This window comes from Neopelma chrysocephalum, unplaced genomic scaffold (assembly GCF_003984885.1).
Source record: "Neopelma chrysocephalum unplaced genomic scaffold, ASM398488v2 Primary Assembly neopelma1_65c, whole genome shotgun sequence".
In the NCBI taxonomy this organism is placed as follows: Eukaryota; Metazoa; Chordata; class Aves; order Passeriformes; family Pipridae; genus Neopelma; species Neopelma chrysocephalum.
Window position 1 is genome coordinate 840,212 of NW_020897724.1, and position 25,339 is coordinate 865,550.

Consider the following 25,339-nt stretch of genomic DNA (forward strand, 5'->3'; position numbering starts at 1 on the left):
TACTGTATTACTTTCTGAGTTCAGCCAGTAATGGGAGACTGTTTCATGTTCCCACTTTTTGTCTACTGGACTTATTGCACTCATTTAAATTAAAACATAGGATTTCTAAGTTGGTTTATTTAAGGTTATCATCACCAAAGGAATTAACCTCTCACTTCTGCAGTTCTTGTGTAGTTTGGTGTTGCTTCCCTTTGCAGTGGTTGCATAAAGCCAGGCAATCCACAGACATACCGTTTTGTACTTAAAATACCAGTGTGCTGTGTGTGCTGCAGGAGACATAAAGGTGAGACTCTTATCTGACCTCTGTGGGTGTGTTACTGTTCTTAGAAGGAATATGGATTATATATTTTTCTCCATGAATTTGCCCTAAGTTTGAAATTCCGCCATTATACCCAATACCCTACAAAATGACCATTACCGACTATCCCACCTCTACTACTACTAGCAATGGATGCCTCAATGTCACAGCAGTAAAACAGAGATTTATGGGTTTTTGCAAACTGGGGGAAGAAAAAAAAGGTTAAAAAGGCATGTAAAAAGAAAGTAAGGCTGATTTGAAGCAAGGAAAAAACCAAACTAGGGATTAATGATGTACTCTAGACAGGTAATGAAGCTGTGGGACTACTACTGGGATGAGTTTATTGCCAGGGCAAAGTTAAATTACAACAAACTAATTTACATAAAAGGTCTTGGAATTCAAGTAAGCAAAGATAATAGTGTAAAAAACATGAATAGATCTATGGAGAATTTGGATGATGTAGGTATTATGAGCACTCTGGACAAGAGGGAGTCATCTAATAGGGTGTAGTGAGAGTGTCCAAAGACAATTTTAATCCTGCCAAGTCAGTGTGGAAGTGAATTTGGCTTCTTCATAGTATTAGTTTAGTAATGTAATAACCGCACAGACATTAAGCAAATATTCTGTTATATTTATAATATTTTTACAGATTAAAAAAGTTTAACGAGTACAATGTTTTCAGTAATTGCCTAAATAAAAGCACGTAATAGTGCTTCCTGTTTAATATCTTCTATTCCCTGCACATTAAAAAACTGCCATTTAGTATCACCTACATGGCAGAAATAACCATCCCAAGACAGCTATCACAGGTGGAAGCAACTTCTGCAGTTTTAGTTCAAGGTCATCCAACATAGCTGGCTTCAAGTTTTGCTTCCCATCTGGAAAGCCAGCAGTATCAGGTGCTGGCAGATTTCCCAAAGAAAGTGTTTCATGATGGCAGTGGATGCTGTTTTATAGGCATTTTTCACAGGCATAGGCAGTAACTGTGGGTGATGTCACCTGTACTATTAATATTTACTGGGTCCAAACATGCCAGTGCATTTTAAAATGCATGAATTTCACACTACAAATGATTTTGAAGTTCAGTTTTGATCTGATTTGTATCACAGAGAGGTCTGAGGTTTTGCTGCCTGTCTCTGTCAGCTGAACTAAGCTAACACATGCATTATCCATTTTTACAATCATGTCTTTCAGCACAGCAGATTTCCGTGCCCCCAGTGATGTGAATCCTACACTGCTTCTGAAGACACACACATCCATAGCAGTAACACATTAAATGTGCAACAAAGAGGATGCTGCCTGAGCAGCTCCCTCAGCTTTTGGTTCTGTTATCTCACCAGGAAAGAGAGAAAAAAAAAGGAAGTGGGACAGAAGAATTAGGAAGGGAGAGTGTGCATGTTCTGAAATGGTATGTTTGCTTTCTTTAACAGCACAGACAGATTGAACATTTACAGTTTGACCCAAAACTCTTTTTATAGTGAGCATTTTAAGAAATGAGCTGAGAGAAGCCTGAGAAGCAAATGAGGGGGAATGCTGGCAAGCTATAATCTGGTGCTTTTCCGTACATATTGTCTCCTTCATATCAATACATACAGACTTCTCAGCTATTCTAAAAATAAACCCAGAAGAGCTGGAGATAGCATATGATGGCTTCAAGCTATATTTTCATTTCCTGGGCTGGCTGGAGATGGTCACAACAGCTCCTGGCATAATTTTATGAAATTTCATAGTATCAGAAGCATTGAAGGAGAGATGCTACAAACAGCCACAATTTCTACATAACATGGACATATCCTGAGGAGGTTCATCCTGGGCACTAAGTGAGACAGGGTCTCAGGACAAAAATAGAATTTGATAATGTAATTACAGACCAAATCACAGTGCATCTGCTCTGCTGTGACTGTGGCTGCCTGAGCTAAAATGAATTGTGCAACATAAATTGTGGCATTACCTAATTGAAGAAGACTTGATTTTATAATCTGAAAACTGTTTCCATATAAACTTCAGGTAATTCTTCATAGCAAGCAGGTATTCAGCTGGAAATAGTATGGACTTCCTGCATATGGAGAGCACAGCTGCCTTCAGCTGTCCTCCTTTTCTTTCTAAAGGAGGAAATAACAGCAAGGAGCAAAGCAAAGGACACATTTACAAAGACTAATCTCTGACTTGAAATTTGCACTATGGTCTGGGAAACATGATGACCTGTTAATCGATTGTTTCAGATGATTTTGCTTTCTTTATTTCTTTTTATCCATAAAAAGAAAACCAAGAATTATCAGAATGCTGGTCTCTTAAAGTATACACTACAGGATGAACCATTTCACTGTGGTATACAGCAAACATTCTGTTAAATAGATAAAGGAGTTCGGCTGCTTCCCTTGCTTTTCAAATCAAAAAATGTCACAGGACAGCTAAGAATATGCTGTCACACATCTAATTTTATTGAGTTCCACCCAGCAGAATTAAAAAGCTGTGTTCTGCAATAAGGAAACCTCACAAATTTGAAAAACAGAGATGTCAATTAGAGTTTCTGTACTGTATGTTTTTGTTTCACTTCAGAGTTCCACAAAGTCACACTGTTTAAATGTATCTTTATGTGATCACACTTTGTCTTTAAGCACTTTAGCTTTTTATTACTGAAATGAAGTCTCACATGATGTATACTGCACCAGAAAGGGATTTCTGCTTCTCTCTGCAAGGCAGAGACAAAAGAGTGTACAAAGGACTGCGAAGCAGTACAAATGAGAGAAAAATCACATGTATTGAAACTGTATAGACATTTCTGCCTTAACACTTTTTACTGTTTCACTTTTAAACAGGGTAAAACTTGTTTCCACTGTTCTCACAGATTGTTTTTTCTGTATTTTGAGGAAGTTTTCTTTACTACAGGGGTAGTAAAGAATACTACCTGTATTTGTCTAAGAGTAAACACAAGTATTCCCCTCCAACAGTGAATTCTTGGTCTGTCACTATAAAACAATATGTGTTACTCTGCGGGACTGGGGACAGCACATCATTTGAGGGCCTGGTATAGAGATGTGGTGAAATTGCAACAGATATCTTCTGCATTTTAAAATAATTCTGATGGATATTAGTACATATGTGTGTTGTTCACCAGCCAGGAATGACGCAATTTCTAGAAGCTGTCAGTAGCTGTCTGTCATTGTTTCATTTGCTGAGCTGTGCCCCGTAGACTGCACTGAGGTCAGGTTTGGACAGGGGTACGGGGCCCTCTTGGGTGCTGTACTTGGGGTGATCTGAGCAAGTGAGTGGTTTTATTGAAGAACAGCTAGAGGACACATGCATTTAACAGCCCTGCATCCAAATACTCCCCCGTTTTCACATTGGCCTTCAGGAACCATCTCACCACTGCTCTGCGGCCTCCCACAAGAGTCAGGAGCGCTGGAGGTGGTTGCTGGAAAAACACATTTTTTTGAAGGCCATAGCTGGCAGCCCACGGCCCTCTGTGCCACAGAGCCCAGCAGACAATAAGGGCAGAGCACAGAGTTTGGGAGGAAGGATAAAAACTGCCCAAAGCTGTTGTGGGAGGGTGTGTCAGGGCAGGGTCTCTGCAGTGCCCCACAGGCAGAGCAGCCATTTTGTGTGGCTTGTTTCCACCGGCGAGGGTGAGAGGTTTGCCCAGCCTTGAGTGGCTCTGCAGTGGAAGGGCCCTACGAAGGACTCCTTCTAAGTTTTAAAAATAAAGTGTACCCCTTAGTAAAAGAATTTTTGCTGCCCTTTCCCTTATTTAGCCAGAATAATAAAACTGCAGGCAAGTGACGTACTTTTATCTGGTGACTGACTGCAGTATTACTGAGTTACTGTTCCTTACTGGATGTCCAAATCTCTTTCTAAAGGTGGAAAAATCCTTCCTGAGGAGATTAACCTTTCTGTTGATGGGCCAGAGCAAAGACCGTGAGTAATTTTAATATCCAGTACAGCACAAAGCAACTTGCTTATTCACAGTATGACTTGCAAAGAGGTGGGGGGAAATTCAGAAACTAAAAAAACCCCAAGTTTTGATGTTTTAACTCAATTACAGAAATGTATGTGAATTTTTTTTCAAATGTAATTGAAATTTTCCTCACTTTGATTTTTGAAAACTGAAAATCTGGGTTGGTTGAATTAATTGTATGTTTGACAGACACAGGCTAGCAGATGAGACACAGAGCCTGCTTGGATCTGTGTGAGAAAAAACCCCTACATATAGTTTTATCTGGGTTTTTTTAATGCTACTCCACTTTTTACGCCTAAAGCTATTAAATCCTTTTATACTTAGGTTTAATTCCACTGCCTGATTCTCAAATACTTTGGAACTTGCTTTGAAATAATGATGATTAAGTATCTGGCTTTTTTTGCTTCACCATCCCACTCGTTATTTCACCCTGACCGAGTGACTCTTCTAGCTATGATGAACTGTTCAGTAAAGATTTTATTTAGATACTGAAGTGTCACCAACTGTGAATGCTGTAATGTAACATTTGTTTAGTGACGCATGAGCAACAGGTTTCATTTTATCCCTTTTGTTGTTCTACAGACTTCATTAATCAGGCTGGACAGGGCTCTGAGCAAGCTGATCTAAATGCAGATGTCCCTGCTCATTGCAGGGTGTTGGACTAGATGGCCTTTAAAGGTCCCTTCCAACCCAAACTGTTCTGTAATTCTGTGTTTTTCTAAGGACTCCTCCATGTAGAATTCGTATCACTTGAAGAGAGACACGTGCTGTACACATCACAGCTGAGGAACTGCCAGAGAGAACATGATCTCACATAGCAGCAGGAATAGGTTTTACTAGTTCACACACAGAAGCATGAAAATTGCAAACCAACTCCAGGTCCACTGAATATTTAGAGCTTGCTAGGGTTTTTCTTTATTTGGGTTTGTTAGGGTTTTTTACTGGCTGATATGCTATCCTGGAGCAGTTTTCTGCCACATGTGTTTTGTTTGGGCAAAATGTTGACATAACAGTATAAGACGTTTTGTTGCAGAGCTGTTTTAAATGTCAGTACCGGTGAGTTTTATTATTATCCCATCTTGATCTTCTTTATGCATCTTCTTCAAGGAAAACAGTAAATTCAATTAGCAGCCTTAGAGCATGTTCCTTTCATGGACTGAACCTGCATCACTCCAACACGGGAAGAGCTTGCTGATTTCCATCAGCAGCAGGTCTAGCTTGCAGTGTTTTGTTTTCTTAGTGTTGAGTGTGAGTATTTTTAAACACAGTGTCTGCACTGTGAAGAGTTGTGGTAGTTGCTGGTATGTGTAAGTATTGCTGACAGGCTGTGTGTGCCTCTGACAGGAGGGAGCCATGGCCACTGTTAGGGTTGGTGACACACTCCAAGCACAGCTACGATGTACCTTCTCCCAGGAGAAGCAGGATCTGACTACATGTGAATAAAAAGATCAGTCATACAGACAGACAGTGAGAAGAATGAACCATTACTTCAAAAAATGTAGCTAGAAATGTAAGCTGTGGCTGGATGAGTGATACAGAATTATTTAATCGTGTCCACGCTTTTATAAGAACTAAAAAACGCCCAGTTTAACTCAAGAGAATTTCTATTCTGTTGCTAACAGCATGAGGGGAAAAAAGGAGAATACAAACATACCACACATTTTTCTCTATTACCATGTGTGTGTTTTATCCTTTTTTTATAAGTGAAGAAAAAGCTAAAGCAGTTGCAAGAACTAAAGAGATGTGGTTCTCATTAAAGCTGGTCTGGAACTCCGTGGCCTGAGCGTAGGTGTAGTGCTGCTCGTTAGCAGTGTTCAAAGTCGAGTCTGCCTTAAACCTGTCTGAGGCGGCTCGGTTTCTTGTGGTTGGTTGTATAGGTCATTCCCTGGAGAATCTAGTCCTGTCAGAAGAAATCAATTACTAAAATTCATGACCTACATACAGACTTCTGGTCTTGGGACAGTGGCATTGCATTACTTCAGAAATCAACTGGGAAAAAAAATATGGCCACATATAAAGTCTTCCACAACATGTCTATGTATTAGAATGTATGTCATTTGCTTAGTTAAACAGATACAAATCTTGGACCACTGAGATAACCAGGACTTGTGCTGTTAATCTCAGCAAGAGGTCACTAAAATACATTTGGTATTAAAAGATGTTTGTCATTGAAGACAAATGCAGCCAAGTCCCTCTGTCAGTGTAAATTGTCCAGCATGAAAGGCAGCAAAGAACGGGTGCTGCTGTATTGCTTGGGTATCACTAGCAACATGCTTCTCTCTTGTCAGGAATACATTGCAAAAACATTTTTAAAAATTAGATAAAGTCAAATAGACTTTTTTTGGACTCCTAAAAGCTATTAAGGGAAGCACGTTCTAATTCTGGAGGTCTTTGTTAGTGAGAGAGGCTGCTTTTACTTTCAGACTTGATGAACCAGTATGAAGAACTTGGCTGTTGTAAACGGGTGCAGAAAGATGGGAAGCCTCCACAGGGCAGGAAAAGTCATGATCAGTGAAGTCCTGGTTTGCAGGTAGAGTCCCAGTGCAGAGACAGATGCTATCTCACCACTTCATTCAGTGGCATTAACAAACTGAATTTAACTGCCTCAAGGATTAATGAGCAGTATCAGGATGTTCTGCCACAGAGCAGGGAGCAGCTGGGCTTGAAAGCTGTGTGAATATCCCTGGAAAAGTGGTCATCTTGGCTCGTTGCAGCTGAGGGAATGAGAGGGTCTGTGGCAGTGTCACAGACCTCGGTCCCTCTTGCTGAAGACAGTGGTGGCAGCAACAACCTTGACTTTCCATGACTTAGAAAGGACAGACTGGGGCCATCTCTGGCAGTGGCTGCCTCTGTCCCCTGCCTGCTTTGCCAGTACCTGGGGCCAAGCCTTGAGGGGCCTCTGATGCTCAGAAGAGCTTTCCTGCCTCAGCCAGGGAACGGCTGGGAATGCTCCTGGGCAGCTCTAGGCAGTGTGTTAGGAGGAGACTTAAGGCAGGAAGAGAACTGTTGCACAGTATGAACGTCTGTTCTATTCCCTTTTCAATAAGCAATCTCTTCTGTGTTAAATCCCTTACTCAAACACCTGCTAGGCAATACAGAGTAAAGAGTGGGAGCATGGGGAAATGAAAAGAACAGACTGGATACCAGAACAAACAGAACAATCGCTCTCATTCACTGGGACAGTTTATTTCAGCACTTTGTTTGACATAGAAAATGTCAGGAGAAGTGCAGGGTCAATGATGAGGCTTCTTCTGGATTAAATTTATGTGCAAGCCAATAACCAAGTAGTTATTTGATTATCAGGAGCAGGTGTGACAAAACCTTTCCTGTTTACTTTATTTATACCACTTCAGCATTATTAAAGGTCAGTGCCACTATTACCAGTCCTTATCTCCAAAGGTGTCTAAGCAGTGATTCTGGGCAGAAGTCTTCTGGATAATACTCAAAGACAGATGTCTGTGCTGTTTGTGGGTGTGGTTTTCAACTTCCAGCAGTGCAAGTCAGGGCACTAAAATTAACCTCCAGGTGTAAGAGTCGAAGTACTTTGTAATTTAGTGTGAGAAAAGAGCAACTGAATTTTTTCAGACTACTGAAGCTTCATTAACACCAAGGGTCTGAGTTCAGCAGGTTTTAGATCTACTGAAGTTCTTGGACTGTCAGCAAAGGCATTAGTTTCTGACCTCAGATACTCATAGACAGACGAGACTTCAAAATAATATACTTCTTATTAATAAGTCAGTCCTAATCTTCTAAATTCAATTATTTAGGTATATAAACCTACTGACTTCATCATCAGAACTGAATCTATATTCTTGAACCTTCAGTGAGGATCCTATTCCTGACGTTTTTGGCAGTTTTGAGAATCTCTCTTGGAGTATTGTTATTTAATTTGATATATCACAATGTGTTTTGTGTTCATAACTTAATGCCTTCCATTTAACAAATGTCAAACCTTGGCTGCTATTAATGCAGAACACAGTGTGCTCTCTTGCAACATGAACTGTCTAAGACCACTAATGAAGTGAGGAATAAAGCCTGAATTAGGTTAGACTGTGGAAGGTCCAAATCCCCCACCTGTTGATATTTTGTTCAGACAAATATCCTTCCCACAAAGGATTGAAATCAGGCATGAAAATATTCTCTGTTGACACATACTTTGCTGAAGGTTCCTTTTGTAAGTAATAGATCTGCAAATCGTGCTGAATAAAAAAAGTAATTTCCTTTGCAACTACAAAAATCATTTCCCAACGGCATTTTGCAAGTGCTCACCTAACTGGGATGCTCTTTATCTTTCTCCCTTTTAAATGTCAAGGAGATAAAAGTCTTCTAAATAGCACTCTTTCCTATTTTGATTAATTTTGCATAGTGTTTTCCCAGAAGTATTGATACTTACATAAACCTGAGTTCTGATTCTCTTCTGACTAAGACTTCCCGAAGTCTCTGGATCTTTGCCATCTCAAGCTCAATTTCCTCAGGCATCATTGTTGTTTCAGCCATTGAAATGATGTCAAGTTGATCTGTGTGTGAAAGCAGAGAAAATGAATTAAGCCAGTCAAGCTGTCTAAATGGTGTTTTTTAGGAATGTAAATTAAATCACAGAGCTATCTGATTATGGGGTAATTAATACAAGCAGTAAAAAATATTCTAGCTGAGTGCTATGTTGACTGGTTTTCTCTACTGTTTTGCTTATTACTTTCAATGTAACCATTTTGAAGTGAAAGAATCCCTAAGCCAAAGTGACAATCATTTTGTTAGTCAGACTTTGTCACACCTCTAAGGAATCCCCGTACATAACTACAGCTACAGCTATCCCTACCTGATATCACTCAAACTGAAGAAACAGCTGCAGATTGCTGCAAAATTCACTCTGAACAATTACTTGCAACTCTGGAGAGTCCTATCTTGGTGCAGACAATGTAAACTGATGAATGTTTCCATCTTTACTTCTTATACCACTTTATGCCATTCCACTGTCTTGAGCAAAAGTTAAAGCCCAGCCCCACTAGAGAGGAGCCAAGGCTGTGATTGGAAATGATGTAGGGCCTAATCCTGCAAGGGGCTGAGTGCTCCTTACAAGGGCATTGAAATCAGTTGAGGAGACAAAAAGCACTTTGTTGTAATTACTTGACAACTGGTAAGGTCAGGGTGCTTCTATGATTATTTCTCTATAATTGATGTATTACCTCTGTAGTCCAGAGAGAAACATGGCTATGAACTGTGTTCCCTGAAGGTAGAAGGATGTGATTTATATAAGGTGGGTTTGGGAAAGGGCAACTTGGCCTCTGGAAAACCCTATTCCAAGGGTTCACCATATTTAACCTTCATGTTAAACAAGAATTTAGAGACTGAAAAATAGACTGCTTGCATGTTTTGGTACCCAAATGGAGAGATATTCCTGAAAGAAGGTCTGTTTCAGCTGTATTGATTTAAAAAAAGGCAAAATGGAGAGGCCACAATGTACTCAATATGATTATGCAGAAAATAGAAAACAAAAAGCATGAGAAAAAAAGCTGTTCAATTAATTAAGAGGAGACAAATTCTGAAGTCCCTCATGACAGACTCATCACAAAGAGCTGAGAAGAATTTCTGACAGAAACTTGGAGTAGGAATGAAACTACAAAATCTCCACACACACAGCCCCTGCATGAGCTTAGTTCACAGAGACCTGTTCTCCCAAAATGGAAGCAAAATGAAAAAAAGATATATACTATAAAGAAAATATATTTCTCTAGAATTTAAAAATATATCAAATATATTTTTTTAAAGTTATCCTGCTAGTATTGTCTGAAAGTTTTGGCTTCACCTGTTAATGAAGTGGGGGAAATGAATATTAAAAATCACTTTTTTTTCTTCAAGATAACAGAATCTTAAGGAAAAAAGGGAGACAGATTTTGAAATGTCTCTCATGAGAGAACAACCATTTTTCACTGGTTGTTTTAAAACTCAGGTTGCAAAACTGGCGTGTAAAGTAAGGTTATCTTGTGTGTCTGAACACCCAAATGCTGCCTGTATAAGATTGATTCTCCTGTTAGAAATCATTGTGTCTCTTGGGGTATATTTAGTTGATGTGTAGCCTGGATGTCTTGAGGTTTGCATGGGCCCATCTCTCATTTTCACTGCTTGCAGCACAACTGGCTGTGGTGCAAATTTATTTGCCAAAAATCTAAGCAAGAGATATGAAGATATTTTGATGCTACCATGAATTAAAACCAATAATACTGGTAATTCAAAAGATAAACCATAAATATATTACACATACATAGATATTATAAAATTAGTTCTCAAGAGCTCAGAAAACAGGAAAAAAAAGAAACTAATTTAATTGCACTCTGCAACTCTAGCTGTAAATTCCCTAGGGTTACCCCTTGGGTCAGGTCAGCTACCATACTGTGAGTTCAATAATTCAGGAGAGGAACCATGAACAAGCCTTATGCCCTCATAATGTGCTTAAAGCAAGCACAAGAATTAGTGGGACAAGCAGAGTCTACTTTGCCCCCTTGCAGAACAGTCAGAGATCCTCCTTCACATCCCACTCAATGTGTGCTTGAACCAGAGAAAATATTTTTGAGAACGATCCAAAATTATGTGGTGTTTTCAAGAGAATCAGAAATGTAAGCAAGGCAGCAGAAGCTTGAAAGAGAAGGGAAATACAGACCATTAGATATTAGTTCACAACTGCAAACTCAGAGATGTAGCTGAACAATGTTAATTTTATTTAAAGCAGACATGCAGTAGTCAACTATTTTTGAGCATATGTTGTTATTAAGCTTTTTTTCTGGTAATGACACAAAATTCATAAAGCAAAAGTGGAGACAACGCTGCGATCAGTCACAGTGACAGTATGAAACTATTTTGTGTACTCTGCAATCTTCAGGATAATTTTCAGTGGCAAAGAAACAAGTAAAATAATAATACTGCATGCACAAAAAGATATTAGCATGAAAATAATTACTATATAGAAATAAAATTATCAAGCTATTACATATAATGAGAGGGACTAAAGAAGTAAACCTGAAGTTATTTATGCATAATTTTGCTTCAATTTAAATACAGACTGGTATAGTTACACTGAGTATTAACTTAATGATCACATTTCATCCCCAGTGCACCAGCCAGAAATAGAACAGTAGTCAGCTGTGTCGAAAAGCAACAAAAAAATAAAATGCCTATTAAGTCAATAACTGGAAAGAAAACTTAAAAAGAAGCCTGCATTGACACAATGAGAACTGGGAGAATGCATTACACCTGGTGTCAATAGTTTCAGACACATTGGTAAGGGATGCTGTGAGGAAGCAGTAATTACAGCAAAAATCCTGCTGCTGTCACTCGGTGTGGGCACTGATGACTGCGAGCGGGAGGAGCTCACTGTGCTCTACAACCATGAGTGGTTTAATTGTAATCTGGGGGGTTTATTATTGTCAACTTTGTAAAAGAGAGAGGCTTGGAGAAGGTGAGGTGTATCAGTGCCACAAAGGGTCCCAAATCTATGCTGTAGGAACCCAAACTATGTCATTGTTACCCTCATAGTCGCCACATACTGAACCTCTACTCCATGAAGACCCTGAGCAGTGTGCAGGCAACCTGCAGCCTAAAGGCAGGAAAAGCTGAGGGGTGAGTTGCTTATGGAGACATAGCAACTCTGTGGCAGAGCCAGCATAGGACCTGATGGATCAGGGGATCCCCTCAGGACACTGTTTATCCTTTTTTTGCAGTGAATCTGTTGGTGTTGGAAACTATCAGTCACTCAGCCTTGAGAAGTCATCTCAGTCATTCACCAAGACAAGAGCTCCAGCACAGGTTAAAGGTAATAGCCTGGCTACTCTGCCACTTTTTTTTCATCTTTGACAAGGATGAACCATCTCAAATGAGACTCTGTGTTTGTTCAACCCATGACTGCTGAGAGCTCTTTAAAGGCCTGCAGCACAGATGAGCTGCACGGCTTCTCTAACGTGGACACCAACCTGGCTGTTCAGCCCACTCAATTACAGTGCTTCAGCTGAAAATTATTTCGAGTCTTTGCTCTGAATTGGATTTAAACTGAGCAATTTGAGCCTATTTCTACTCCCTTAAATTGTCCAATAATAAGATAATCTTTGTTTAAAAACTTAATGGATAAGTTTTGTTACAAATCTGGGTCAACACTTCTGGCGCTTTCTCAAGAATTCAGTGAAATTCTCAAAATAATCCTTTTGCACTGAAGTATATTAAATGCTAATAGAGCACACACAGCACAGCAAGTAAACTCTTAATGCTGTTTCATGTATCAAAATCAAGACTTTTAAGACCACTTTGATGAGACAAAGCATAAGTAAGCAGGAGGCACGGGTCAGAGATGGATGAAGAGAGAACCATAGTGCAACTCGAAAACAGCACACTTAGTGGAAATTGAAATAGTTGCATAATGCAGAAAAGTAAAATCATAATAGTACAAAATATTCCAGATTAAAAAATGTTTATGTGAAAAGAATCATTATTATTCCTGTAGTTTTTCACTAGCATGTCACCTGGAGGCACAAATGACTGGTCTTGCAGCCAGATCTTTTACTATACCTTCTACTGTTGCTTCAAATGTATTCAGAATTGGGTTTTTTTCCTGTTGGATTTAACCCATCTGGAGCAGGATGCAGTGGCCAATAACTAACTTGTGTAGAAAAAAACCCCTACACCTAATTGCTTATTCCTAATCTAGCCCGCTGCAGCATTCTATTACTGTGAATCCTAACAATTATTAAATTTGGCATGTGTGTAGAACAGCATTTATTCAATGCTTTATGATGGAATTACCATACAAATATAGCTAGTAGCTAAACACAATACAAACAGCTGCAATGTATTTTGTTCCTGGGTTCCCCAGGAGGCAAAAAACTGTTGTGCAATTTAAAATAGCTGGACTGGGGGAAGGGGAAAAGGGCAATACCAGTGTGGAAGTGATCTGATTATCATGGTGCTGAGCACATCCCACCACTCCTGCTGGTTTGACTGCCTGGGCTCAGTTGGTTTGGACATGGTGCAGGTGTCTGGCTTTGAGAAGCCTCAGCAGAGGCTCCCCTCCTTTAGCTCAGAAGCAGATTTACAAGCTGAGTCTGGCCCTCAGCCCCTGTTCCCCCGCTGAGGACCTGAACCTGACTTCTCATTTGACCTCGGGCCTGCCTCGTACTGGGGATGTGCCTGGAGATCTGGGCTGTGGCTGACCCTGGTGGCTGGCACCAGACCTGCTCTGTTCTCCTTGCTCAGGTCCCCCTGCCAGGGAGGAAACTGTCCTTGCCCTGCCTGCCGTGCCATGACTCAGCACAGGGTTTGTCTGTCAACCGTTCCTGTACCCAACACTGGTCCTCCACAGACAGTGGTTAATAGAAACACTCATGACTGCAGCGAGCCTTGGACAAGGAGGTAATCTTGGAGTCCTGAAATATTGGCTTAAACCGGGTATCGTTTTTGCCAGACAGCAAGGCACCCAGAAATCCCAAAGCTGTTTTCTTCACATGCTCCATGTCTCAGAGTAAACCCCTGGGCTGGCTGATTCCTCTTACAGCTTGGCTCTGCAACAGGCAGCTGTGAAATCTGGCAGCTCCAGGGAACCCTTGGCAGGAAGGATCTAGAGATGCATACTGAAAGCTGATTAAATGCCAGCATCTCTGGGAATGCCATGGTCACCAAATATCCCTGCTTTTGAACTGTCATTTTGGGGAAGGAGAAAGAGGAGACAGGGGACTTCTTTGATTCATGGGGAATTGTGGTGCATCCGTGCTTCCAGTAAAGCTGAGGTACAAAGTCCTGGCCACCTCAGCTCCGTGTTGTGCTGTGTAAAGATCACTCGTTCTGAGATGAACTGCAGGACTAGAGCAGTCCCTTCACATCTGGGTTCCATTCAGAAGCTCCTCAGTCAAGAGATCAGAATTTCGCGTCTGTAGAGAGACACCCTGGTACAACCTGTAGAGAAGTACATCTCTCTGAGAGGATAAAAATGAATTATCCCACATTTAAACTTGCCATTTGTGGGAGGACAGGAAATCTTGCTTTCATAGTACTGGTTAGAATCACTGTTAAAATCACTGTTGCAGCAACAGCTGCAGTGGAAATATTCTTATTATGCAACTGGAGAGAATAAAAAATACTTTCTACCATCCCTTGGGATGAGATCTGCTTTTGCTGAGATTGCTTATGCAAATAGATTAATTTCTTTTGTAATCAAAATTAAAATCTTCTGATTGTAGGATGTAGTAACAACATTAGTAAAGTCTAGAAAAGGCACAAGCAACCTAAAAAGACGTATTTATTATACGTCAAATACATCAAATTTTGGAAGATTTTGTTTCAAATTTGCTGTATTAATTAAGCAACCTTTGGAAGAAGTCATGTATGGATACTACGATTCTTTCTTTTGATCTATTCATCTGCCTCTTTTCATTCAGTATTTGACCATCTCTCAGAATTCTTTAGTATTCAACACTGAATATCAAATATAATCTTTTTCTTTAATATATGAAATGTCTTCTTTCTGCTTTCTAATAATAGGCTACCATGACTTTTTTTTTATTTTGCAGGTGTCATCTATAACTTGCCCTTCCAGGCATGCACCTATTTCTGCCTTTGAAGGAGAAGAATAAGTTTGAAAATGTCTTCGAAGTTCAGGTTTGGCTTTTCAGAAATCTATTGGTTTTCTCTAAAACTGGCTAACAGCCTGATTAATTTTGTGGAGCTGGGCTGTGATATGAAAGCCTTTAGTCACTGCTGGGGGAAAAAAAGCATGCAGAAAGAAGGAAAAATAGTAAGATAGAACTGACATTCATAATTTTGTTGAATTCAACAGAATTTGAATGAGTCTTTGAACCACCACATGATAACAAAAAAAACCCGCCAGAGATCATTTGCCATATCATTTCCTCCCAAGGTCTATTAAATCATCTGATGTGACTGGAGATGGTTCTGTCAGCTGTGGTCTGAGTGTAAGAGCACAATTATAATATTGGGATTTATTTTGTCCATGTCACAAATTTATTTTTTTTAAATTATCACATATTTACAGCCTAGACATCTTAAAACCTGAGTTTCCACTTCAAAAGTGTCTCACTCACAATCTACCATATGACCCCATTTTAAAATTATGTGAGCAAAGAATATAAAAAGCACTGCATGCAATTGCCCACTGCACTTCCAGAATCACTGCCCTGTCTGTTCCATATCTAAGAGCCTCTGGTTATAAAAAGATTCTTTTAGTTGCTTATCCTGTATGTTCTTGTTCTTATCTCCAAGCTTTGACCTTTTATTTTTTATTATTTACTTTTGCAAAAAGCCTGTTGGCAGCAGTCTGTTCTTTTCCATGTCAGGCTTTTCTCTGCTGTGTCTCACTGAGATGTCTTTTGAAATACAAACACCAGATTCACAATGTTGAATTTCAACTCCTTCCTCTGACTCTGAAAGTCCTTTTGGTTTCTATGGTATTATACTCAAAGTATGGCACACAATGACTCCTGTCACATCTGCTGTAAGTGCCTGTAATTGCCCACTGCCCAAATAAGATTCTTAGCTGCTTTCCATCTTTTATGCTGCACTTCTGTAGAACAAGTCATATTGCACTGAATAAAGCTGGTTTAAAAACTCAACCTGAAAGAGATCCTGCTTTGAGTTTTCTCATTCAACTACATATTCCCAAGCAGAAACAGACATTCAGTGGGAAAAGTGATTGCTAATTAAGGATGGTCTTCAGTACTTTGCTAACTAGAAGTTTTACAGTTAAATGATGGTTCCAACTTCCTAATTTTCTGCCCTTGCTCCCTATTTAAATATATATACCAGCACAAGTCCATAATGATAAGATCTATAAAGATCCTGCCTCTCCCAAAAAAAGCATCAATTAAATTGTCTTGTTTATTATCCTGTAAAATTTATAAGCAGTAATTATTCTTCGCTTTGTTTTTTGTCAGTTTATGACAGTTCCAGTTTCCTAAGTGGGTAATTATGCAACCCTTTAATCTTACACTTCCCCCAGGAAAAAGATCTCTCCAGTCTTAAGAAACTGTTCTGTGCACAGCAGACTTTATTTTGGTTGTAATGATATCCTGAAGAAACAGCTCATCTGGCAATAGCTGTTCATCCTGCTCTGACAATGAAGACCCTGTGAATCAGCACCAGGCTGGAGTTCTTGTAGAAATTCAATGTGATGGGTCTTAATGTGATATTCAGACAATGTATCTCCAAATCTATACTGCTGTCCTGTATTTGGATTATAAACTCCATTCCTTTTACTTACACTTAAGCTTTCAGATTTCAGCATTCTCCTGACTTAGTGCTGTCAAAATTGTGGCATTCATTTCCTTGTGGTGATGGAGATTTTGGTTAGCCAGGAGGAAAGGACTGTTTATGTTAAATGATAATTCTGTTGTAAAATTAAGCAGAGGTAAAGAATAAGTTTAGACTGGAAACTAGTAACTACCCAAATCAATAACTTTCTGAAGCAGTCTTTCAAGTAGGATATTGGAGAAAAGCACCCAAAGCTGTTTTAAACTAAAATAAGAGCCTATGGTTCTTTAAAGGGTCTGGCCTCACTTGGTGGAGAAAAAAAACCAGCCAGGTCCTGTGAATAAGCCCAGGTATTGTCAGATTGTCTGCAGTGCAGGAGGGTGGACTCAGGAAGCAGAAAACATTAATTTGACATTATCTGAGGCTTTACTCATTAAGGCAGCATTTAGCTTTCTGAGGTCCAGTGTCCTCTGCAGTCAGACACTGCCCATATAAAGAATCCAGACTCCTCCATGTAGGAAGTCACAAGGATCCATCCCATCAAATTAAACTGTCACTTCAATATCGTGCACCATCTCTGCTCTCATATTCTTCCATCTGGATCTGAGGGTGACTGTGTGTGCAAGGAACTGACTCAGTACTTTGGGACAATTTGCTACCTAATTATCTGTAACTAGAACCATTTCTAGCTGTAAATCTGTGTATGATTTGGTGGGTTTGTAGCTATATCAGTACAATTTACATGTAGGTGTTTTATACTACTGAGAGTTCTACTAGCTTTCTCTATTTTTATATGTCTTTGATTTGTGACTCCTGATACCCTGAATAGTCCCCTAAACAGTCAATTTTAGGGGGAGAGGGAGGACTTTTCCTCACTAGTCCCCTCACTGTCAGCAGTTTAAAAGCTAATACAAACCATATTTACAGATCAGGAAACAGGATTTCAGCACTCACAGCAATAAATGACCAAGTCAGAACTTAATATAGAACTAAACATTTCTTTGAAAGATAAAAATAACTTCCTATGAAAATCTTCTCATAAACAATGAAATAAAACCCCCAGGCCTGATTTCATTATGCCATAATATTGCCAAAAATATAGATTTTTTTTTAGTGTGAATGAAATTTGCAGGAAGTGCTCTTGATGTAAATAAAATCAGGGTATGCAGAAGTATGTCCACTAAGATAAATTACTCTAATAACACTTACAAGCTGGGTCTTGAAAACCCTTAGGGGCTTTGATGCTCCCATTACAGGGCTCAACCTTGCATCTTTGAAGTTGATTCCAAGACTCTGAGTAGGCAATTTGCATGCCCAGGCCAATTTCCATCACAGTCACTGATAACGAGGCTGCACACAGCTCTTCAGCCGGTTAGAGGGCAAATGCATAAAAATGAGGAAAACAGAACCATGAAAACAGCAAAGGGAGCTGGAATTAATGTCTTTTTATAAAATCCTTTTTAAACTCAAGTCCTATTAAATTAAGAAACCCCAGAGACGTTATTCATGGATTCAAATGTGATCCTCCACTCAGCTGAAACCGAATCCTCTGTTTTAATATCAACTGCATCTCTGAATTGAGGCAGTTTTCAAATATGCAGATTCCAAATTTGGCAGGTTTAACATTTTTTTTGTTCTTATGATGGCAGCGATAAGGTCACAACAGCTCACACCTTCCGCTGCAAACTGGCCTGCGAGTGACTGCTCAGTAGCCAGCTCAGTATCATCTCAGTACAGTTCCTATCACACATCAGACATAAAAATCCAGCAACACAGTGTCTTTACTGGTGCCTCAGATATACTGACAGAGTGCAAAAAGGATTTGCTCACTTACAGAAATTTTTCAGAGCAATTACAGCACACTGGAAGGGCATCGCCATGATTGGTGTAACCATTTCAGGCTTCAGTTTTCAGCATCCCCAGTGCCCAAACTGAGCCACTAACTCTCCTCAACACTAGTACAGTCCATTTGCAAAACAGCCTGTGGTACCTCACCCAACCATTTCTGTTGTGTATAAAGAAGGATTAAGTGGGTTTGAGTGGGATTTAAAGAAAAGCTGTCCATATAATTAGGTCTGCAGAGAATTATGACAGACTTAACAAAGTACTATAATTGAATTGTGCAGGAACGTTTTCCAGACTTCCTACTGTTATTTCCAATTTTAAATAAACTCTAGTTTGGGTATCAGTACCACATTCCTTGTTGTCAGATGCTCTGACAACAGGATTTTTCACACATTTGGCTGGTGACTTTAGGTGAGGCGTGAAAGCAATTTCTCCCAGACCACATTACATGTCAGTCTGAAACTAAGCAACCTAATTTGTCTTGCTGTAGCTGAAATAACAGAGTGACATTTTTCCACCTCTTTGTAGGAGATGTACCACCATGCATTTCATATCAGTGATTCTCCTGCTGACCTAACCAGATGGAAGGGTGCCCTCATTATCCCAGCAGGTCTAAAACCAGAAGCTTCTCCTAATATTCTGTTCTTCTGGTTTCTCTTCTCTCTCCCCCTACACACAGATAAATAAATTAATTGCTCCATATGAGACAAATTAGCTGATTTTTCATGGTACTGTTTCAGCACTCAAGTAAGTGCTGCTTGCAGAAAAAACAGCGATTTAGCTCATTTGTCTGTGAACATCCAGTCCCTACTACTGTCCAGTCTGCCTCTGCCTGACGTGGGTTTTGGGAGGCAGCTTTGCTGCAGAGCTGGGTTTTCTCTGAGCCTGAGAACAGGGGCAGCAGCCCAAGGGCACTGCATCCAGCTGTGCTGCTGCTTCCTCCTGACTCTGGAGAAGTAAATTGCCGTCCATCTTTCCATTTCAACATGTACCTGCCAAATCCCTCCAGCAGCCAAGAAAAGGGGCAGAATAATGGCCATGCCAGTTCCTCAGCCCTCCCCACCTGCCTGTTTTAGGGAAGATATAGGCCCCTATTTTGTTGTGCTTTACTCATAAGCAGCTTAGACTTTAGGTTACCTTCTTGAACAAACAGCTTGTCTTATCACAGCCATAGCTATACCACATATCACAGACTTAGAGAAGATTTTCTTAATTACATACTCAGCCTGGAATGTGTCCCATTTAAAATGGTGCCCAGAGAAATCCTCAGTACCAAGGTAATATGTGACCTCATACCCTCATACTTCATATGTGAACTCTCCCTGTTTAGGTAAAAATCAATGTGTGTGATACAAATATTTGGTGCAAAGTTGGAGGTCTCCAATATGAGAAGTCAGCTTTCTTATGAGGCAAGTGTTAGAAAAATTAATTTTGTTTCATCTGAGGCAAGAATTTCATCTTGATGCATCTCCACATTACAAAGCTTAAGGTCAAGACTTTTGACATATGCTGAACATATACTTTACCAAGAATTAGCCACCACAAAACCAACAGATTAGACTCCTGTGTTTCTTAAGTGGAAATTCTCTATTTATGAATTAAACATAAGCCTAAAAAGAGCTAGAAACGTATTTGTCATTCAGTGAAATATTGGGATGCCACCAGCATGAAATCTGTTGTTTTTAAAAAATGAATTAAGCTAAATTGCTTCCTTTTTTCTTTCTCTTTCCCCCTCAGGTAATCTTTCCTATTCCATTCTCTGGTTTTGCAATGAGATTTTCCTATTTCATTAGGTGTTTATATCTCTCCTGTTGCTATATGAAAACTTCTTGCAAGCAGCAAAGAAAATAATATTGACTCTATTCAGGAATTGTTTTCAGATCGACTGAATAGACAAAACACACTCACTATAACCTCTCTCAGACCACTTTTCATAAAGTAAATTCTACAGGACTAAGTAATGAATTAACCTTTTGTTTGCAATTTGAAGATCTGTTTACAAATTCTCATTTTTAGTGGGAATTTATTTGTAAAATGAAAAATATAAGTTCCTTTTAATTATTTCCTCGGAAGTCACTAAGCAATGTTAATCACCCCCTGGATCCACTAAACCTTTGGTGATGAGTTTCATTTTTACCACCCTTCATCTGAATTGATTATCTTTGACCTAATTTGTGTTGGTGCAGACTGGGGTATAAACTAATACTCAAGTATTGCTGTAAACAGTTCATGCTATTTTATTTGCAACTGTTTGCACATTTTTCAGCTCATTTGCAATATTGATTCATTTAGAAAGATGCACATCTCAAAACAACCATCTCCCATGCTGCCTGTTTCTTTATTTGAGTCACAAACACCCATCTTGTCCCACCCAGCATCTGAGAGTGCCCTGGTTTTGCCCACAAAAATGTCATCACTATCCAGTCTTCTTGGATAGCAAACAGAAAACTCCCTACTGTTAGCAGAAGAGGACTTTCCACAGTACCTAGAAACTGAAGAGAAACCTGATCATCTGTTCTAGTAAATATAAAATGATTTCTAGCTGGGATATTTTGCCTTTCTAGCTCTCCAGAATAAGGAAGCCTGGGGAAATTATTAAAAGGATATTCCATGAGAAAGGATCCTGTTTCCTGCTCCTTGTATATTTTACTCCTGCATGGCCTCCTTATAAACGCACAAATGATTTGACTTCTAAGAAATGTCTCTTCTCCCTTGTGCAGACTGAATGCAAACATGCTACAAGGACAATATTTTCTTTGGTGTAAATAACCTATATACGTGGAGGACTCACAGAGGGAGACAGTTTTTTCTTGTTTACAACACAGTGGTGTAACACCTTCCAGCATGAAAATAGTTACATTAGATTTACTTCATTGTGGCTAACCACATAGTTTTAAAACAAGAAAATTAAGCGCTATGATTTTGTTCACTACAAGAATTTTTTACAATGGTATTTTATATCCAGACTATTCTACATAAAAGACGAACTCAATAAAATGTCTTAAAAATTACTCAGGGGAAAAAACTCACATCAGCAATTATGAAATGACTGGAACAAAATAAAACTAGGAAGATGCTCAAAAAAAATGCTTTGCCTGGCCAAGATTGATGTTGGAAGAGCTCTTGTACACGCTCTTTGTTTTTGATAGGGAATTAGCCAGAATTTTCAGCAGCCTTGCAGTCTATCTCTGCTGAACAGACACGACAGACTACACAAGTTCAGAGCGTTTTTTATGCCTTAGGTGTGGTCTTCCAGTCCTCAAACCACTGCAGTTCTGCAAACACAAACCCTAGAGAAGGATTGCTGTGGTTTGAGTCACAGCTGTATTTTTTCCTTTGAATGAACATAGGAGATGAGGCAGAAAGCTGCAGTAAAGACAGGAGGAATCAAGGAGTGGATGAATTAAGCTCAGTCATTCATTCCAGCACACCGTGCCTGTATATCAAAGTCAAGAATTGAATGTAATGGAAAATGTTGCTGGAGCCAGTACAAGAGCTGGCACCCATCCTGATCAGACCCCCATGGCAGCACATGGAAATAATTTCATAAAATGTAGCCAAACCTTTAAATAGGCCTTAATATTCCCCTCCTCCCCCAGTTATTGTCTTACTACCATTAGTACATCCCTACTGAATAATTTTTCACTTTCTCAATAAAGAAATAAAAAGCACCATGCTGGTCCCTCAGTGCCTCCAGGTACCTCAGTGCTCCTCACACCACAAGCACCAGCCATTTGGCCTGGCTCTAGTGACCTCCAGTGCCTCAGAGAGAGAGAAAATAAAATCCAGAAATCAAACTGCATTGGTTACCTACTTCTAAAGGTCTGATTTGTGAGAACAAAGTAGCTCTCTGACTATCTTAAATCTAGAGACAGGAGTTGCTAGTCCCAAAGCTACCTCTTGGTACCTGCTCCTTAATGCCTTCACACCGGGGGGGGGGGGGAGTGCAGGACAGAGCAGACACAGGAATGGACCAAGTGCTTAAAATAACATTTCATTTCTCAAATTAAATTTGTGTGAGATCAAAACTTGGTTTACATTCAAATAAACCATGATGCTGACAATATAGTTACTACTGGTTTTCCATATTCCTTTCACCTATTCCCATCATGTTACAACTTGAAAATACAACTTTCTGCACTTCAAACAGCAGTTTGTCCTTCAGAGAACAGGGAGAATATGGAGCTGTATGCAGCCTGGTGGGAAAGTCTGCACAGTGTGTGTGATCTGACAGCTGTTTCTATGAAAAAATGGATCCAAAGCAAGACACAAAAAAATGAGGGAAAATTGCCTTTCAAGGTCTGACCCAAAGCCCTCATTGTCAGTTTTATTCAGTGCCACTGGGTTAGACCTTTATCTGAAAGGAGCTATTTTAGTCTGGCTCAGGAAGACTGCCAGGAGTCAGGAAGACTTAGGAAGGGGTTTCTGTGCCCAACCCTGCCACAACCCTGCATGAGATTGAGAGCTACCAGAAGGCTGTAAGTAGAAGCTGGTACAGACAGTACTGTGGTAGGTACCTTCCAGAGTGGAGCTCCCTCTGAAATCAATGCACATTCCCATCTGGAGCAACACTGGGTTTAAGCCACACTCCAAGGAAAGCAGTTCATGCTTCATCATTTCATTTTACTTCATAGAGATTTAAAAAGCAATATTAAGAAACACACGTTACTTGTTCATTTAATTCTGTCATTTTGCTCAGTGGTCAAAGGAAATAGCCCGTGGATTTCCATTTTATTCCTCACCAGAGTCATATTCTGATCCTGCACGACTAACAAAAAGCTTCAGTATTTACATTACAAATGCTGTAACAGTGCCAGCCACAGCTAATGTTCAGTTTTTAAAATCTTATTTAATTCGGTATTTTTTAGAGGTCTTTTATATCATCATGAATTTTTTTTTTATTCAGAACAAAAAGTCAATAAAATGTCCAGTCTCAAAGAGTCTTGAAAAACCTCTTTATGAATGTATATATAGTTTTATGCTTTCTCCTATGAGCATCAATTGATAAAGAGCAGCATATGTTGCAAGTGAAATAATAGTAGAATGGTCACTGACATTTCTAGATTTCACATCTTCACAACACTCTCCTTTGGAATTATCCAACTGCATACCAGAAAGCTTATTTCTCTGTCTCTCCCCACTCTGTGATGTGATTCTCTAATAACACAGTTTTCTAACAGTGATGTAAACATCTTACCAGCAGCTGGTAGATAATTTTAGGCAACCTTAAAACCATAATTATTATAGACATATGAGTCCAATCCAGTAAAGAACAAAGTGATACTGGTATGGAGAACTGCTTCAGACAGTAAAGAAACTGGTTCACATAACAGATTCCCACTCCAGCAAGTAATTAAATACTGAGAAGCCAAGGAAAAGAAGTGTTTCACGTTTAATAGAATCACAGAATCATAGAATCAACCGGGTTGGAAAACACCTCCGAGATCATCAAGTCCAACCCTTGATCCACGACCGCCATGGTTACCAGACAATGGCACCAAGTGCCACATCCAGTCTCATCTTAAAAACCTCCAGGGACAGTGAATCCATCACCTCTCCGGGCAGCCCATTCCAATGGCTGATTACTCTCTCTGTAAAAAATTTCTTCCTAATATCCAACCTAAACCTCCCCTGGCAGAGCTTCAGACCGTAGTAATAGGACTAGTAATTTCCCAGAGGGATGAATGTTGCTATTCCTAAGGCCATGGGCATACAATGTGTGCAATCTGACAGCAAGGGGGAAGGTCAGGCAGCAGAGAATCGTACTGGGATCTTGTTCTTCAGTGTATGAGGCACACAGTACTTTCAGGGAGCCACAAGCAAAAACTATGTCCTTCCTTAAGGTTCAGATTGCAGAGCCAGTGGAGCCAAAAACAGCTGGTTCGTTCTTAGTGAACTCTCAGGTGAAACAGCACAGGGCTCCATCTCTTCAACTCACACAAATTATGACAGCTGACAAACAAATGTGTTTTCTATTTGTCTTTCATCTGTGGATGTGGAGTCATTCTCTAGCACCCTGTTTTCACCGAGTTAATTGCTTTTGCATACTCACTTTTGATTCAGTTTTTTAAACATGCTAATATTTTCTTCCTGACAACTGGCACTGGGCAGCTGTGGGGCTGAGCTGACTGAGGTCTCAGAAGTGAAGAACTGAAAGCAGTTCAGCAGTCTTATCTACATCTGAGACAAACAGATAGCTGGCTGTCACCTTCTCTTTGCATAAGAAAAGGGAAGAAATTCTGTAATTGCAGAATGTTTCACACCTTACCAAGGCAGAGACAAATGGATCTTGATTTTACTGGCTTTTAAAAAATGTGGCTGTGCCCTTCAACTATCACATCCCACATACTCTGTCTATGCCACAGACAAGTATCAGCCTGAAGAAAAATGTGTGTCTGTCTGCCAAACTGCAGTAACTTCAGTCCCCTCCCAGGCACAGTGCCCAGAGGAACTTGTATGGGAATCCATGGTAGAAGATGAGAGGAGAGAAACTACAGATTGGATAAGGAAAGCGGGGGCACAAATGCTCAACTGAATTTCTGTGGCTTTCTCTTCTGTCAAACGGGATAATTTGAGGAACAGCCACTCACCGTAGGGGCTCCAATGTATTACCTCATCATTCACTGCTCAGAAACAAGGAGATTGAAGTGCCATTCCCCCTGCCAGTGCCAACAGTTCTCCAGGGAATTGCTGCTGGCCAAAGGACAGTGAGGTGTGAGGGCAGAGAGCAAACTCATGGGGCAGCCTGACTCAGATGCCTGGGAGAGTCCTCATGGAACTGACAGCCCACAGATTCCCTCCCCAGAGTTTCCTATAGAGAATCAAGGTGAACAGGGCTCCAGGAGATGAAGGCACAGAGCCCAGTCCAGTTCTGTTTTTACTGAAATCAGAGAGGAAATTTCCATTGATTTCAATGAAGTCAGGACTGTCTTTTGTATTGGTAACCAAGAAAGTGTCAGTCAGGCTTCTCTGTCCTTTCCCAGGGAGATCAGGTCACTGTC

General features: G+C 39.9%; 1 protein-coding gene and 1 long non-coding RNA gene across 3 annotated transcripts in view; one reads left to right on the top strand and one right to left on the bottom strand.

The window, feature by feature from the left end:
• The window catches only part of CUNH16orf45 (chromosome unknown C16orf45 homolog), a 50,360-nt gene that overhangs the window by 17,129 nt on the left and 7,892 nt on the right, over positions 1–25,339 (bottom strand). Inside the window, exon 2 of the mRNA XM_027684292.1 lies at positions 8,647–8,770. Within this exon, the coding sequence (XP_027540093.1) occupies positions 8,647–8,770 (124 nt within the window). The remainder of the gene's footprint in view (positions 1–8,646; positions 8,771–25,339) is intronic.
• On the top strand, positions 1,014–16,448 carry LOC113968072. Of its 2 annotated transcripts, XR_003534365.1 has the most exons (4): positions 1,014–1,706; positions 4,156–4,213; positions 14,798–14,885; positions 16,243–16,448. It is a non-coding gene; the product is annotated as an uncharacterized LOC113968072 (long non-coding RNA). The 2 variants fall into 2 exon arrangements; XR_003534364.1 differs by lacking the exon at positions 16,243–16,448 and having other exon boundaries at positions 14,798–16,017.